Source organism: Lissotriton helveticus, chromosome 7, assembly GCF_964261635.1.
Source record: "Lissotriton helveticus chromosome 7, aLisHel1.1, whole genome shotgun sequence".
Classification (NCBI taxonomy): Eukaryota; Metazoa; Chordata; class Amphibia; order Caudata; family Salamandridae; genus Lissotriton; species Lissotriton helveticus.
Window position 1 is genome coordinate 1,409,928,236 of NC_136068.1, and position 12,687 is coordinate 1,409,940,922.

The 12,687-nt window shown below is 45.2% G+C and overlaps 1 protein-coding gene across 1 annotated transcript in view; it reads right to left on the reverse strand.

Annotated features, from left to right (window-relative positions):
• Positions 1 to 12,687, reverse strand: part of DNAH9 (dynein axonemal heavy chain 9) — a 1,695,107-nt gene that overhangs the window by 1,404,397 nt on the left and 278,023 nt on the right. The window contains exon 8 of the mRNA XM_078654721.1: positions 4,728 to 4,844. Within this exon, the coding sequence (XP_078510847.1) occupies positions 4,728 to 4,844 (117 nt within the window). The remainder of the gene's footprint in view (positions 1 to 4,727; positions 4,845 to 12,687) is intronic.

Genomic DNA, 12,687 nt, shown 5'->3' on the forward strand with positions numbered 1-12,687 from the left:
AGATAGACCGTCAGGCAAAGGTGGAGGACTCGCTATAATTTATAAAGATCTATATCCTATTAAAACGGAACCGATCACTAGGCTGATCTGTGAGGCACTTATGTATTCGATTGCTTTTAACAACAATCAAGCATTCAAAGGTACTCTCCTTTATCGACCCCCTGGCCCACGTAAACGCTTCCTCACAGTCCTAGATAAGATCACAGAACCCCTGATTGGACCTTCGAGCTATACCATTCTAGGAGATTTTAACTTCTACCTAGAATCTCACAGTGACAAGGACACGGTGCAATTCATTTCCGAAATGTCAGCGGTCGGTTTACACCAGCTAGTTTCAGGTCCAACTCACCAAGCAGGCCACACCCTGGATGGCCTGTTTACCAACAGTACCGATATATCGCTGCTTGAAGTGCTCCCCTTACCTTGGTCAGACCACGCCGCAGTTATCTTCAGGCTCAAGGCTCACGACCCTAATTTGCCATATCCCAAGGCACATACCCCTCAAATAATTCGAGATTGGAAACATTTAGATACCCCGTTTCTTACCGATACCCTCACCTCATCCCCCTACGAGGCATCCTCTAATCCCATCATAGCCTCCAACAGCTACCAAAAATGGCTTCTGGATGCTCTTAATGTAGCAGTTCCCACCAAATCTATTTTTCCTAATCGCTCTACTCCTTCGGCCCCTTGGTTCTCTGAGGATCTTAGACTGCAGAGACAGCACTGCAGGAACTTGGAGCGACGGTGGCGCAAACTCTATAGTATTCAGGACAGACAATGCTACAAAGACGCCTTAGCCATCTACAAGCATTCTATAATCTATCATAAAAGCGCGTTTTTTCAATCTCAAATCGAGTCTGCCCAAAACTCTGCAAAAAAATTGTTTCAAGTGGTTACCGCTCTTTCAACGCCCCCAGTAGCCCCCCCAATAGAGCCATCTCAACAGCTATGCGATTCCTTAGCCGATCACTTTGCCACCAAGGTCATCAATATATTTTCGTCCTTATCCTCCTTACCCCAAACAGAGGGGCCTCCCCCAGGGTTAACACCTACCTTTCCCACTCCATCCTTTTCCCTCTTCGTCCCTGCCACGGCAGAGACCATCAGTAGCTATGTGTCTACTATCCAATCAAGTTCCCCTCTAGACCCCTGTCCACCTTCAGTACTAAATCGTCTCCCTGACGCCATTACCTTACCTCTCAAGGACATCTGTAATGCCATGTTTCATACAGGAGTCTATCCAGAGATTTGGAAAAGAGCAGTTATCAAGCCCCTATTAAAAAAACCTTCTCTGGATCCCTTGCAGCTAGCAAACTATAGACCCATAGCTTGCCTCCCTTTCCCGGCCAAGATCTTTGAATCCCTTATGAACCACCAGCTCTCGGATTATGTCAACCAACATCACTTACTGGATGATACCCAGTTCGGGTTCAGGCAGGGTCACGGTACCGAAACAGCATTAATAAAAGCAACAGATGAAATCAGGACAATACTAGATCAAGGCGGAGCGGCGGTCCTCATATTGTTGGACCTATCTGCCGCATTTGACACGGTCGATCATTTCATCTTGATCGACCGTGTCTCCGCCTTGGGGGTCAACCACCGAGCTAAGGATCTTTTGGCCTCCTTCCTTGCCAACCGCTCACAATCTGTTAAACTGGGTACATTCTACTCACCCACTTTCACATTGCCGTGTGGAGTACCCCAGGGATCATCGCTAAGTCCGACACTATTTAACATCTATGTGTCGGACTTGGCGAGGGTCATAAAATCTCATGGCCTGAGTTTAACCACCTATGCGGACGACACCCAACTGGTGTTGGCCGTTCACAAGGATGGGGCAGCGGTTGCCTCGAGATTCCAGGATGGCATGCGAGCCATCAGTCACTGGATGCCGAGGAATTGCCTAAAGTTAAACACAGACAAGACCGAGGTCATGATCTTTGGCGCCTCTCCCCTGGATGGTCTGACAACTGGTGGCCACATGACTTGGGCCCCCCTCCAGAACCAGTCACTAAGGTTAGAAACCTTGGAGTCATATTTGATGATAAATTAACATTCTATCATCATGTTAACACAGTGGTCTCCTCCTCCTTTCTGGTTCTAAGAAAAATCTAAAAGCTGCTTCCATATCTACCAACAGATGCGGGAAAAACTCTTATGTCCACCTTGGTTTTTTCCAAATTGGACTACTGTAACTCTCTCCTGCTCAACGCTCAAGAACAGGTTCTAAATAAATTACAGTCTATCCAAAATGCTGCAGCCAGGGTCTTACTTTCCACTCCCAAGTTTCATTCAATTGCTGCGGGAATCCGGCAATTGCACTGGCTAAGTGTCAGATGCTGCATTACATTTAAGGCGCTTTGCATTGCCTATAAGGCAATGCACAACTCTGGACCACACTATTTAAGAAAAGATTTTGCAACTTACTGCCCCCTCAGACCCCTTCGTTCATCCCTGACTTATCTCCTACCAGTTTCTCGCACCAGGACAGTATCCTGGGGAGACAGACGCTTTCAAGTGGCTACGGCGAGACTTTGGAATACTCTCCCTCTCTCTATCAAGACCAGTCCCACACTTATCATCTTCCGAAAGCAATTGAAGACCTTGCTTTTCGACCAATGACCTCCTTCTGTGTACTATGTCCTTTGGTAAATCTTAGGCGCCGAGACACCTTCTGGTATTTGTGCGACATACAAATTTAAAAAACATAAACATAAACATAAACTTTAATAAAACATTCTTAGAAAGTGGCCTCTTAATAAAGGGGGAGGGCTAATTGTTTGGCAGCAGGGGACGGTTTTGAAAAAATGTTGAGTAGAGTTAATAGAGCAACCATTCCGTTTCCTGAGAGAATGATCAAATTTATTTGAGAAGTGCGATATTGATCAAATTTACTTGCTAAGGGGTAGATGAAGACGTCCCACCTCTAGACCTCTTTTTCTGTCCTTCCCCCACTCTTTCACACCTGGAAGCCAGCTGCAGAGGAGATATTCGTCGCGGGAGCCAGACCCTTTGTGAATTTAGATGAGGGAGGCAGAAATACTGGACATTCATCTGATTTGGCCATCAACAAAAAAGCAGTTAGTTTAGACTGCTATGAATATTTTTCAATCTTTGGATTATGAAGATACCACATGGCCCTATTCATTCATCGATCCACAGTTCCAACAGTCATAAAGTGAGATGTACAACAAATAAGTGACAAAGATGTGCCAGGCTTCTTTGATCAGATTAACCAGAGATGGGCTCCTCTGGATCTTCTCGGGTCTGCTTCTTCGCTTTAATCTCACTTGCATATGTGGAGTAAATTAGAATATTTTATTTTCTTCTGGAGTAGTGGGAGTGGTCTGGGAATTGTATTGCTGGAGAGGTGGTAGTCATCAGTGAACTTTGAGAATATTGTTGACTTCCCAGCCCCTATGGGTACTCCAGCTTAGCAATCACAGACCGCTAAAAGTGCCACAATAGCTAAAAATGACTCGTTTTAGAATGGTGGGAAGAGTTAGCTGAGCAGCTGCATTACTTGGGGAAATGAGGAGCAGTATTACAGGTGTGCAGGACAGGTTAGCAGAGGGTGAGCGGAGGTCTTGTGGCAGAGGTTCTCGAGGGAAAAAATTACTTCACCCTTCACCACCCACTTCCACCTCTTCTGCCCTTCGGCTTAATTCTTCCCCAACCAATACAGTGCCCCAATTGTTCTGCTCACCAGCTCGACCAATACCAAAACCTCGCCAATACGGTTACATTCGGGCGGCGGATGCGTACTGATTAGGCTGCAGGTGGGAAGCCGTTACTATACAAAGTGTTTGTAACGTGAAGATAACCCCCACCGCCAGCCCATGATACTGGCACGATAGTTTTGTGTTATTGTGGCCCCTGGGAAATCCTGGGAGCGCCTACACGGGTAATACCGTGAGTCTTTTTTAGTCTTTTTTCACATAAATATCCTCACGGATAGGACACGCCTTAGCGTGCGTGGACCACCGGGGATAGATATCTTTTGGTCCTGAAGAAAGCTGTGCTAATTAGAGCATTAAACCGCTGAAACATGTCGACCTACACTTGTTAAGGATACAGCGGTTCAAAGAAATAGACCTCTGAGTCTCCTGTTCACAATATTTTTAATGGTAGCAGCTGACCTTCTAATAAAATTACTTAGGGTACAGCTGTAACCTTTTAAATTCACATTCATTTCACCTGAGCACAACATTCTTCACACACAAAAAAACAGCTACGCTGTAAATGAGGCGTTGCAGCACACTGGAGGGACATTTGGTTCCTCCTGTGGGAACCCTATGATGAAGCATGTCACCACTAGGTTGGGGAGTGAGGGTTCTTTTTATAAATAAGGTAATTTTTTGTGTTCAGCACGTTTTGGTTCACAGAAAATGTTTCTTTCTTTGGTTGCTTTGTGGAAATTGTTATTATAGCAACTTTAAGTCACTCTTTTGTTGTTGTCAAATAATTTCTTGGGGTACAAGAGTGACCCAGAAGCCCTTACTCTCTTGTTGTTTAAGGTGAATGTGGTTACTTCGCCTGCACAAATGGTAAGCATGCCAGCTCCCTGAGTTTGGGCACCATGAGAGTAGGTTACTGCAGTAAAGAAGGCTCAGTCTGCCAATCATGCTCAGTTTCACAGAACACATTCACATATTTGCTTTCACTTATTTTCTAATGTGTGTTCCAGAATTAGAGTTATCAAATATACCGGGAATACAGACCTTGAAGGCGTGCTCCAAGCCAGAAGCATCATCAAACGCTTGGCAGAAAATTGTCCCCAGCCGTCTATCCATGTCTTCGACCTTCAGCTTAAAGTCAGACACATCTTTCTCAAACTCCTGAGAAAACACCAGATTGTAAAGTTATTACAGCGGGATAGAAGATCTGTTAGAACAGTCCAGGTATATTAACAGCATAGTTATGAGAGAGCGCAAATCGAAAAAAAATTAGAAGTGCATCATATTTACAAGCACGTTGCATTAGTTTAGTAAAGATTACATAAGAGTGTCGAATTTATAGAGTGAAAATACATAAGAGTGTTTAATTAAAATAGAATGCATATATCTGTGTGAAAAGCTAATATAGAAGTGTGTAGAGATGTTAGAATGATGTTGAAATTCCATGTTATGTGGCTGTTGTAGAGGAGAATGTAATACTGATAAACGTAGAAATGTGTAGGCCACGTGGCAGTTCACAGAGAATGAAGGGTGCTGTTACACTCTCACATGATATGGATTTTAATGTTGTTATAATTCAAAGTATTATTGATCATAGAACTGAAATATATGTTTTATAGAAGTGTTTCATATAACCATTGTGTGTAATGAGTTAGAATACTGTTTAGACTAAGAAATTAAAGGTTTATAGAGTGCACAGGCCCGTTTCATGTCATTCTAATAGGCCTGAATAGATAAGTTCATTTCTTTTGATCTGCATGTGTTAGTTAGAGGAATGTCATGTTAAGCTTAAATTGCAGAGACTGCTCGATGGTTTACGACTTAGAAGATATGGTGGAGGCCGGAATTTGGGGCCCACTGTACAAGTGTCTGTTTGCAGGTGCGAGGAGGTTCCAATCAAGAGAGTGATGAATAGGGTTTTGTTCAGAGAGCCAGGCACAGGCCTGGAGGAGGCTTCAGGAATTTCCTGGGGGGTACCGTCCTGCCGGAGAAGAGCCTGAGAAGCAAGGTCAACGCTAACGATGGGCCCAGAGGAGTATCAGCATGGAAAATGCCAGAACTGACACCACGTGAGGGGCGTCTCTAAAGGGTGTTTCTATTGTAAATGTGATTTTTGTATTAGGGACAGCACCCCTGGGTGGAGTTAGGGCAGATGGTCTGAGGAACCTAAGAGAGCGGATGGGTAGGCAGATAGGATAACTGCAAGACACTGATTCACAACGAAGACTAAGGGAAGTGAGTGATCTTCTTTGGAAGTCACCACGGCTGACACCTTTTTAGGTTAAGATTTTACTAAGTAGGGATGTCACTTAGTCTAGTGTAGTGACAGTCTAATCTGGATTTTCTTCCTTTCTGTAAATGACTCATAAGCTACAGCTTGTGTCTATTCTTGCAACTTTGATGATTTTTGAATTGGTTTTGGTGATATTCTTCTGCCGACTAAGAGCATTTAGAAAATTTATGTTTGTATTGATACCAGTATATCTTTTGAACCGTATTTTGAGATGTTTGTATCTCCAGTTAACTTTGGCTTTATAATAAACTTTTAAAACTTATTCGTAGTAAGTGGTTCTTTAGAGTGGTGTAAGTCCTTAACTGATTGACCTAGTAGTGGATTGCCTTTTACTCTATGACAGGTATCAACGGTTCAGTCGACATGAGTTGGGATCTAGACCTATAGAAATAGATCAGAAATCCCGCCGTAACAGTTGGTAGCAGAGAGGATGGTTACCTTCTAGAGGAAGGTGATCTAGACTAGGTTAAGATTACCCCAAGGTCCGTAGAGATCGAGAGATGAGCAGCGGAAGAATCGCCTGCCGAAGAAGGTGCTGACGGTGCGAGAGAAAAGCAGCAGGGTCGGACGAGAGTGAGTATAACAAGGGTCATGCGTTGACAGATTGCGGTGTTTTGTGTTGTATCTGTATTGTAATGTCATGCGGAGTTGAATGCCTGTAGAGTGAGTGAGAGAGGGTTGTGAGCGCGCGCAACCTGGCTGGGGGAAAATCTTAAGTTCGGGGAAGAGCTTAAGTGGTTCGGGTGTATCGAACATCCAGAGTAGTTGTCGACCAGAGTAAAGGGGGTCATGAGGTACCATTGATCGCCCGCAGGACCGAGATAGGGGGAACGCAAGAGTGAGTGTGTGGGTAACGGACGCAGGTCGAAAGTTACCGTGTGTAAGTAACCTATCAGTTAAGGCGATTGTCTGGACGTACACGGAAAAACATTTCGTCAGTTAAGGTGACAATTACAGTTAGACTGTGGGCGTACAGTCAAGGAAAGTGATCGCTTGGTCGGAAGTAATCATTTTTCAGAGTATGAATGGGACGCATGCATGACCGGGAGACGAGCGAAGAAAGGAGGGGAACTGCTGCGAAGGGGGACGAGTGACGTCAGCGAGAGCCGCGCTGTGATAGGCCGGTTGGTGTGAAGCCGCGCTGTGATAGGCCGGTAGGAGTGACGTCAGCGAGAGCCGCGCTGTGATAGGCCAGTTGGTGTGAAGCCGCGCTGGGATAGGCCAGTTGGTGTGACGTCAGTGAAAGCCGCGCTGTGATAGGCCAGTTAGCGAGAACCGCGCTGGGATTGGTGGATTGTCATCAGGAAGTAAACGAACGCGGAGAAAATAGAAATTTTGTAGATTTTGAACATGAAGTGTTTTAAATGTTTGAGAGCGATCTTTAAGAGGAAAAGAAGAGAATCTTATTACAGGGAAGAGGCACCGCCAGAGGGTACACCAGCTCACTATATGGCAACGAATGTTGGGTTGCATACTATACTGTGGCTTGATACTTGGAGTAAGATTACAGAAGGGAATGAGGATCTGACTTTTCCGAAATACGGAACGTTTAGACTAGAAGTGTTGCATCAGCTGAAAGCAGTTATGTCCTCATTGAGACCTTTGCCTAGACCAACACAGTTTGAGGCCCTTAATGCGTGGATTAGGGCGGCGCACGATAGGAATCAGAACAGACGCCAGGAAAGGGTAAGGCGATCAGTAAGGGCAGTGCAAGATGCCAAATGGGATGCGGAAGCCAAGAAATGGAGGGTACAGACTATTGAAGTGGATAAGTTGTACCCAGTGAGAGAGGTTACAGGAGAAAAGAGACCCATAGAAGAGGATGACGAGAGTGAGTCGGAGGATGGCCTAATAAATAGGTTGTTGATAGATAGACCGCCTCCGGACAATAGGGAGATAGGGAGATAGAAGGTACTGAGCTCCCAAGGAAACATAGAAGAGAACAGGCCACTCCCTATAACGAATTGGGTACCTACCAAAGGTGAGGAGACACCTCAACATAGTCCTGTACAGAGAATAGTCGGAAGGGTTGTGGTGCAGAAGATGCCAGCAACAGAGAGGGTTGAGTCTTATGGATTGCCAGATGCTCTTCAAGTACCCGTTACCATAGGTCCTATAGTGTCGGTTTATCACCCAGAGAAAGGGAGAGAGGAAGAACAGGTACGGCTAGACAGAAAAAGAGTTGAGACGGAAAGGAGGAATAACATGACAAACGCCTGGAGGAAATTGCCAGTACCGATAACGTGGAGCACCCCATTGGATTCAGCAGTGGATCCCGTAGCAGAGCAGGGGGGTCAGAGAGGACCGATGGACCTGAGGGGACCACGGCCAAAATCCTATAAAGAGTTGAGGGCTGACTTGAAGGAATGGGATAGGTCCACAGAAGCACAGAGCAACAGGTCAAGAACAGAAGCTGGATGGGGAAGTCGAGGCAACGGGACATTATCTCACTGCGGGGCTAGCGAAAGCAGTCAGGAGTGGGACGGTAAAAGTCAGGAGAGTAGAGGAGTTACACGTCATATTGACGGTGGAAATGGGCAGGAGCAAAAAGGTAGAAGTGCGGAGTGTGGAGAGACGTCTCGTCTCATTCACAGTGAGGGAGACCAAAGGACACAAGAGTACAGGGATAGGTTTAAGTGCACTCTCCACGCACCTGATGATAACGTACAGTACTGGAATTGTGGGAACATGGGGAACCGCGAAGGATCTTGCCATGCGTCGGGTGATCAGAGATCACAGGCAAATTGCGAAGGCATGGGGAATAATGGAATGTCTTACCATGCACCTAGAGAAACCAGGCAGAATGGGAAATGTGGGACTATGGGAAATAGAGAAGTGTTTCACTATACACCCAGAGAGGATGGAACTGCATGGGACCTGGAGAGATGGGAGCATGGGAGGACTCCCCATAACACGCCTGAGCCCAGACGTAGGACTCAGAGCTGTGATGGGAGAGATGTAAATGGACTCTCTAGAGATAGCATACTGAAAGCTGTGATAAAAGCCAAAAGACTCGATGTGATCAGCTTAAAATCTGACCTGGACGAGATAATTGATGGTGTGTTGCCTTTAGAAAGGATTGACATGTACGAACAAGATGAGCTGCTGTTTATAGCAAAGGATGTTACTCGGAAGGCAAGAGCAACTCATGTGAAACTGTCTGAACTGGCAGACAAGTATATGGTAGATTTGTCCAGAACGAAGGCATTGCAGGGTAACCATAGGTTGCATTATTCAGATCAGGACTTAGATGAGAGTAGGACAACTGGATTAAAAACACACATAAGGGAACTGATCACAGGAATAAGAGCATGGAGAGATCTGGACAAATGGGAAGAGAGGTGGTCCAAAAAGGGAACTGTTAGGCGGAGCGCAAATGTGATGTCTCCGGAGGGAAGGCTACTGCAGATGGAGGCATTCCCTTTGCGAGAAATAGCGAATGGGAGTTATGTACACGTGCCCTGGAGTGGGGGAGATTTGGCTGCATTTACCAACTCATTTCCGAAGTTAAGGGAAAATCCCGTAGAGTGGTACAAGCAGGTAGAGAGGTTTGTCAAGATTTCAAAAGTATTGTGGATTGATTTGAACACCTTATTTGACATTGTGGTCCCAGGAGACTTGTGGATAGCATGCAAGGTTAGTGTCGAATGGCCAACTGCAGAACCAGAAAGAGACACCCGTACTAATGGACCGTCAGAAACAGTAATGTTAAAATATGATAGGGCGATGACATGGCTGAAGGAGAAGGTGCCACCACAAGATATAGATTGGGTAAAAATAGACCGAACAAGACAGGAACCCAAGGAGACAGTTCATGAGTTTTATGAGCGATTGCTGAAAACGTTCAAACAATACAGTGGATTAGATGTAATGGATCCCAAAGATATAGGACAGTTTGTATCGAAGTTCGTTTTGGGGTTGAGACCTGATATTTGTTTGATGATTCAGCAACATTTAATTTGTTGGCAAAACAAACCATTGGATGAAATTCTGAGATACGCAAGGTATTGCAGTGATGAAATAGATTCTAAAGCAAAGAAATTAAAAGAGAAACTGATGATGGTGCAGATGCAGTTGGCTGGAAAGGGTGGACAGCAGCAACAGGGAACAGGGACAATGGGACGGAAACCAAATAGTCAGAATAAGGACAGCGAGGAAAACTCAAGACCTAGAATAGACATTGCTACATTGAAAAAAACGACAAAGTGTCACCAGTGTCACCAGGTGGGACATTGGAAACGCGAGTGTCCCTATAACCCTGAAAACGGAGAGCTAGAATTAGAGGAGGAGAAAGTTCAAGAAGTTCCAGTTCAAAGGGTGACAGTGCCAAAGAGTAAGGTGGCCAAAGGGGGGACTTCGGCTCCACGAGCCCAGTTCCCGCAGCCACCAAAGATTACGACAGGGGGAAAGATCTATAGACAAATGCCTCTTTTTATAGACGAAGAAGAGTGTTACTACGTTGATCCATTGACGGGACGACGTGTAAGTAGAGAGGAGGACTGTACCCTCGGGGCAGTTCTAGAGGTGGATCAAAGAGGACCGTTTGTGGAGGCTGAAGTGGCAGGGTGTCCTACAACATTCTTAGTAGATACCGGAGCTACTCGATCAACTTTGAGATCGGCAGTGGTTCCAGATCTACCAATGTCGGGGGAAACAATTCAAGTGGTAGGAGTCGCAAATAGGAGAATGACTAACCCTTTGACGGAACCAGTGCTAGTGAGAATAGGAAACAACAACTATGAACATCAGTTTGTAGTATGTGATTCTAGTCCTGTGTGTCTGTTAGGAAGAGACTTATTGTGCAAACTGAACTGCACAATATACTGCACACCTCAGGGAGTGGAGGTACAGACTACAGACGATGATGCTACCTTTAAAGTTGCAAATTCGAGAGTATGCGTAGAACTGTATCCTACCCTGACTGTGGAGGACCTTCCTCGGGACTTGCGAGATACAGTGTCATCAGAGGTATGGGATTTTACTGGAGAAGAGATAGGATTGATCAAAGGAGTAGAACCAGTGAAGATCATGGTAAAACCAAATGTTGAATATCCAAGAACGCCTCAATACAAATTGACCCCGGAGACGATTGCAGGAATAAAACCCATAATCGACTCTATGATTCAACAGGGAATACTGAAGGAAATCGTGGGTAGTCCATGCAACTCCCCGATTATGGGTTTGCAGAAACCTAGTGGGAAATTTAGAATAATGCAAGATCTTCGAAAGATTAATAACATAGTTGTTTCATGTTGTCCAGTGGTACCGTATCCATCAGTGATATTGTTTCAGATACCATTCCAAGCTGAGTGGTTCACCGTGATAGATCTTTGTCAGGCTTTCTTTTCAATTCCATTAGATGAGGAAAGCCAGTATCTTTTCGCTTTTAAGCTGGAAAATCGTGTCCTAACATGGTGTCGTATCCCACAAGGGTATCCAGAAAGCCCATCAATTTTCAACCAGCTATTGAAGAAAAACCTTGAAAGTCTAGTAGTGCCACAGAACTCGGTTCTGGTCCAGTACATAGACGACCTACTTGTTGCGTCAGGAACGGAAGAAGCTTGTAAGATAGATACCATCGCCTTGCTGAACCATTTAGCTGAAAATGGGCATAAAGTATCTCCGAGCAAATTGCAGTACTGTCTGACAGAAGTACAGTACTTGGGTCACCGGATAGAAAAAGGAAAGCGCAAGGTGTCACCAGATAGGATAGAGGCGATAATGAATTTGAATTTAAAAAGCTTGTATAGCGCAGCATACACCATACGGTTTCTTGGCGCTTTTGGAGGCATGGAGAACAGAGGAAAAAGGGACAGTTAATGTGGGAAGGCCTGAACGAACAGAAGAGTTTTCAGGCCCTTACGGAAGAGGGAGTATTGATAATGAAGATGAACGCGCCTACGACACAGAGAGAAGTCAGGATGTTCCTAGGAATGGTTGGTTATTGCCGACAGTGGATAGCTAACTTTTCCCTGAAAGCAAAACCCTTACAAAAACTGACGCACAAGGAGGTGAGTGATCCGGTAGCATGGGACAAGGATTGTTTGATGTCGTTCCTACAGCTGAGAGAGGACTTGTGCCGTGCTCCAGCTTTGGGGATGCCTGATTACGAAAAACCATTTTCACTTTACTGCTGCGAAAGAGAGGGTTGTGCTTTGTCAGTGTTAGTACAAACTCATGGAAATGCCCGTAGACCAGTTGCATACTTTTCGGCTACTTTAGATCCGGTAGCCGCAGCGTTGCCCGGATGTCTCAAATCCGTTGCTGCAACAGGTGTCAGCATTGAAAGGTGTGAAAATATCGTCATGGGACACCAATTAGTGGTGTATGTACCTCATTCTGTAGAACTGTTAATGACCAGGACCAAGACACAGCACTTAACCAGTAATAGGCTCACGCGCTACGAGCAAGTTATTCTTGCTGCGGAGAACGTGACCATTAAGAGATGCTCTGTTTTGAATCCTGCTACATTGATGCCACTTCCTAATGATATAGAAGGCGAAGAATGTGAAGATCACGATTGCCTTGATGTGACTGAACTATGCACCAAGCCAAGACCAGATATTGTGGATGAGCCGTTGACTGACCCTGATGAAATTTTCTTTGTTGATGGCTCATGTTTAAGAGGCGATACTGGTCGGTTGAGAGCAGCTTATGCTGTTTGCACCATTACTGGAGTTGTGGAAGCCGCTTGCCGGAAGGAGTACACTC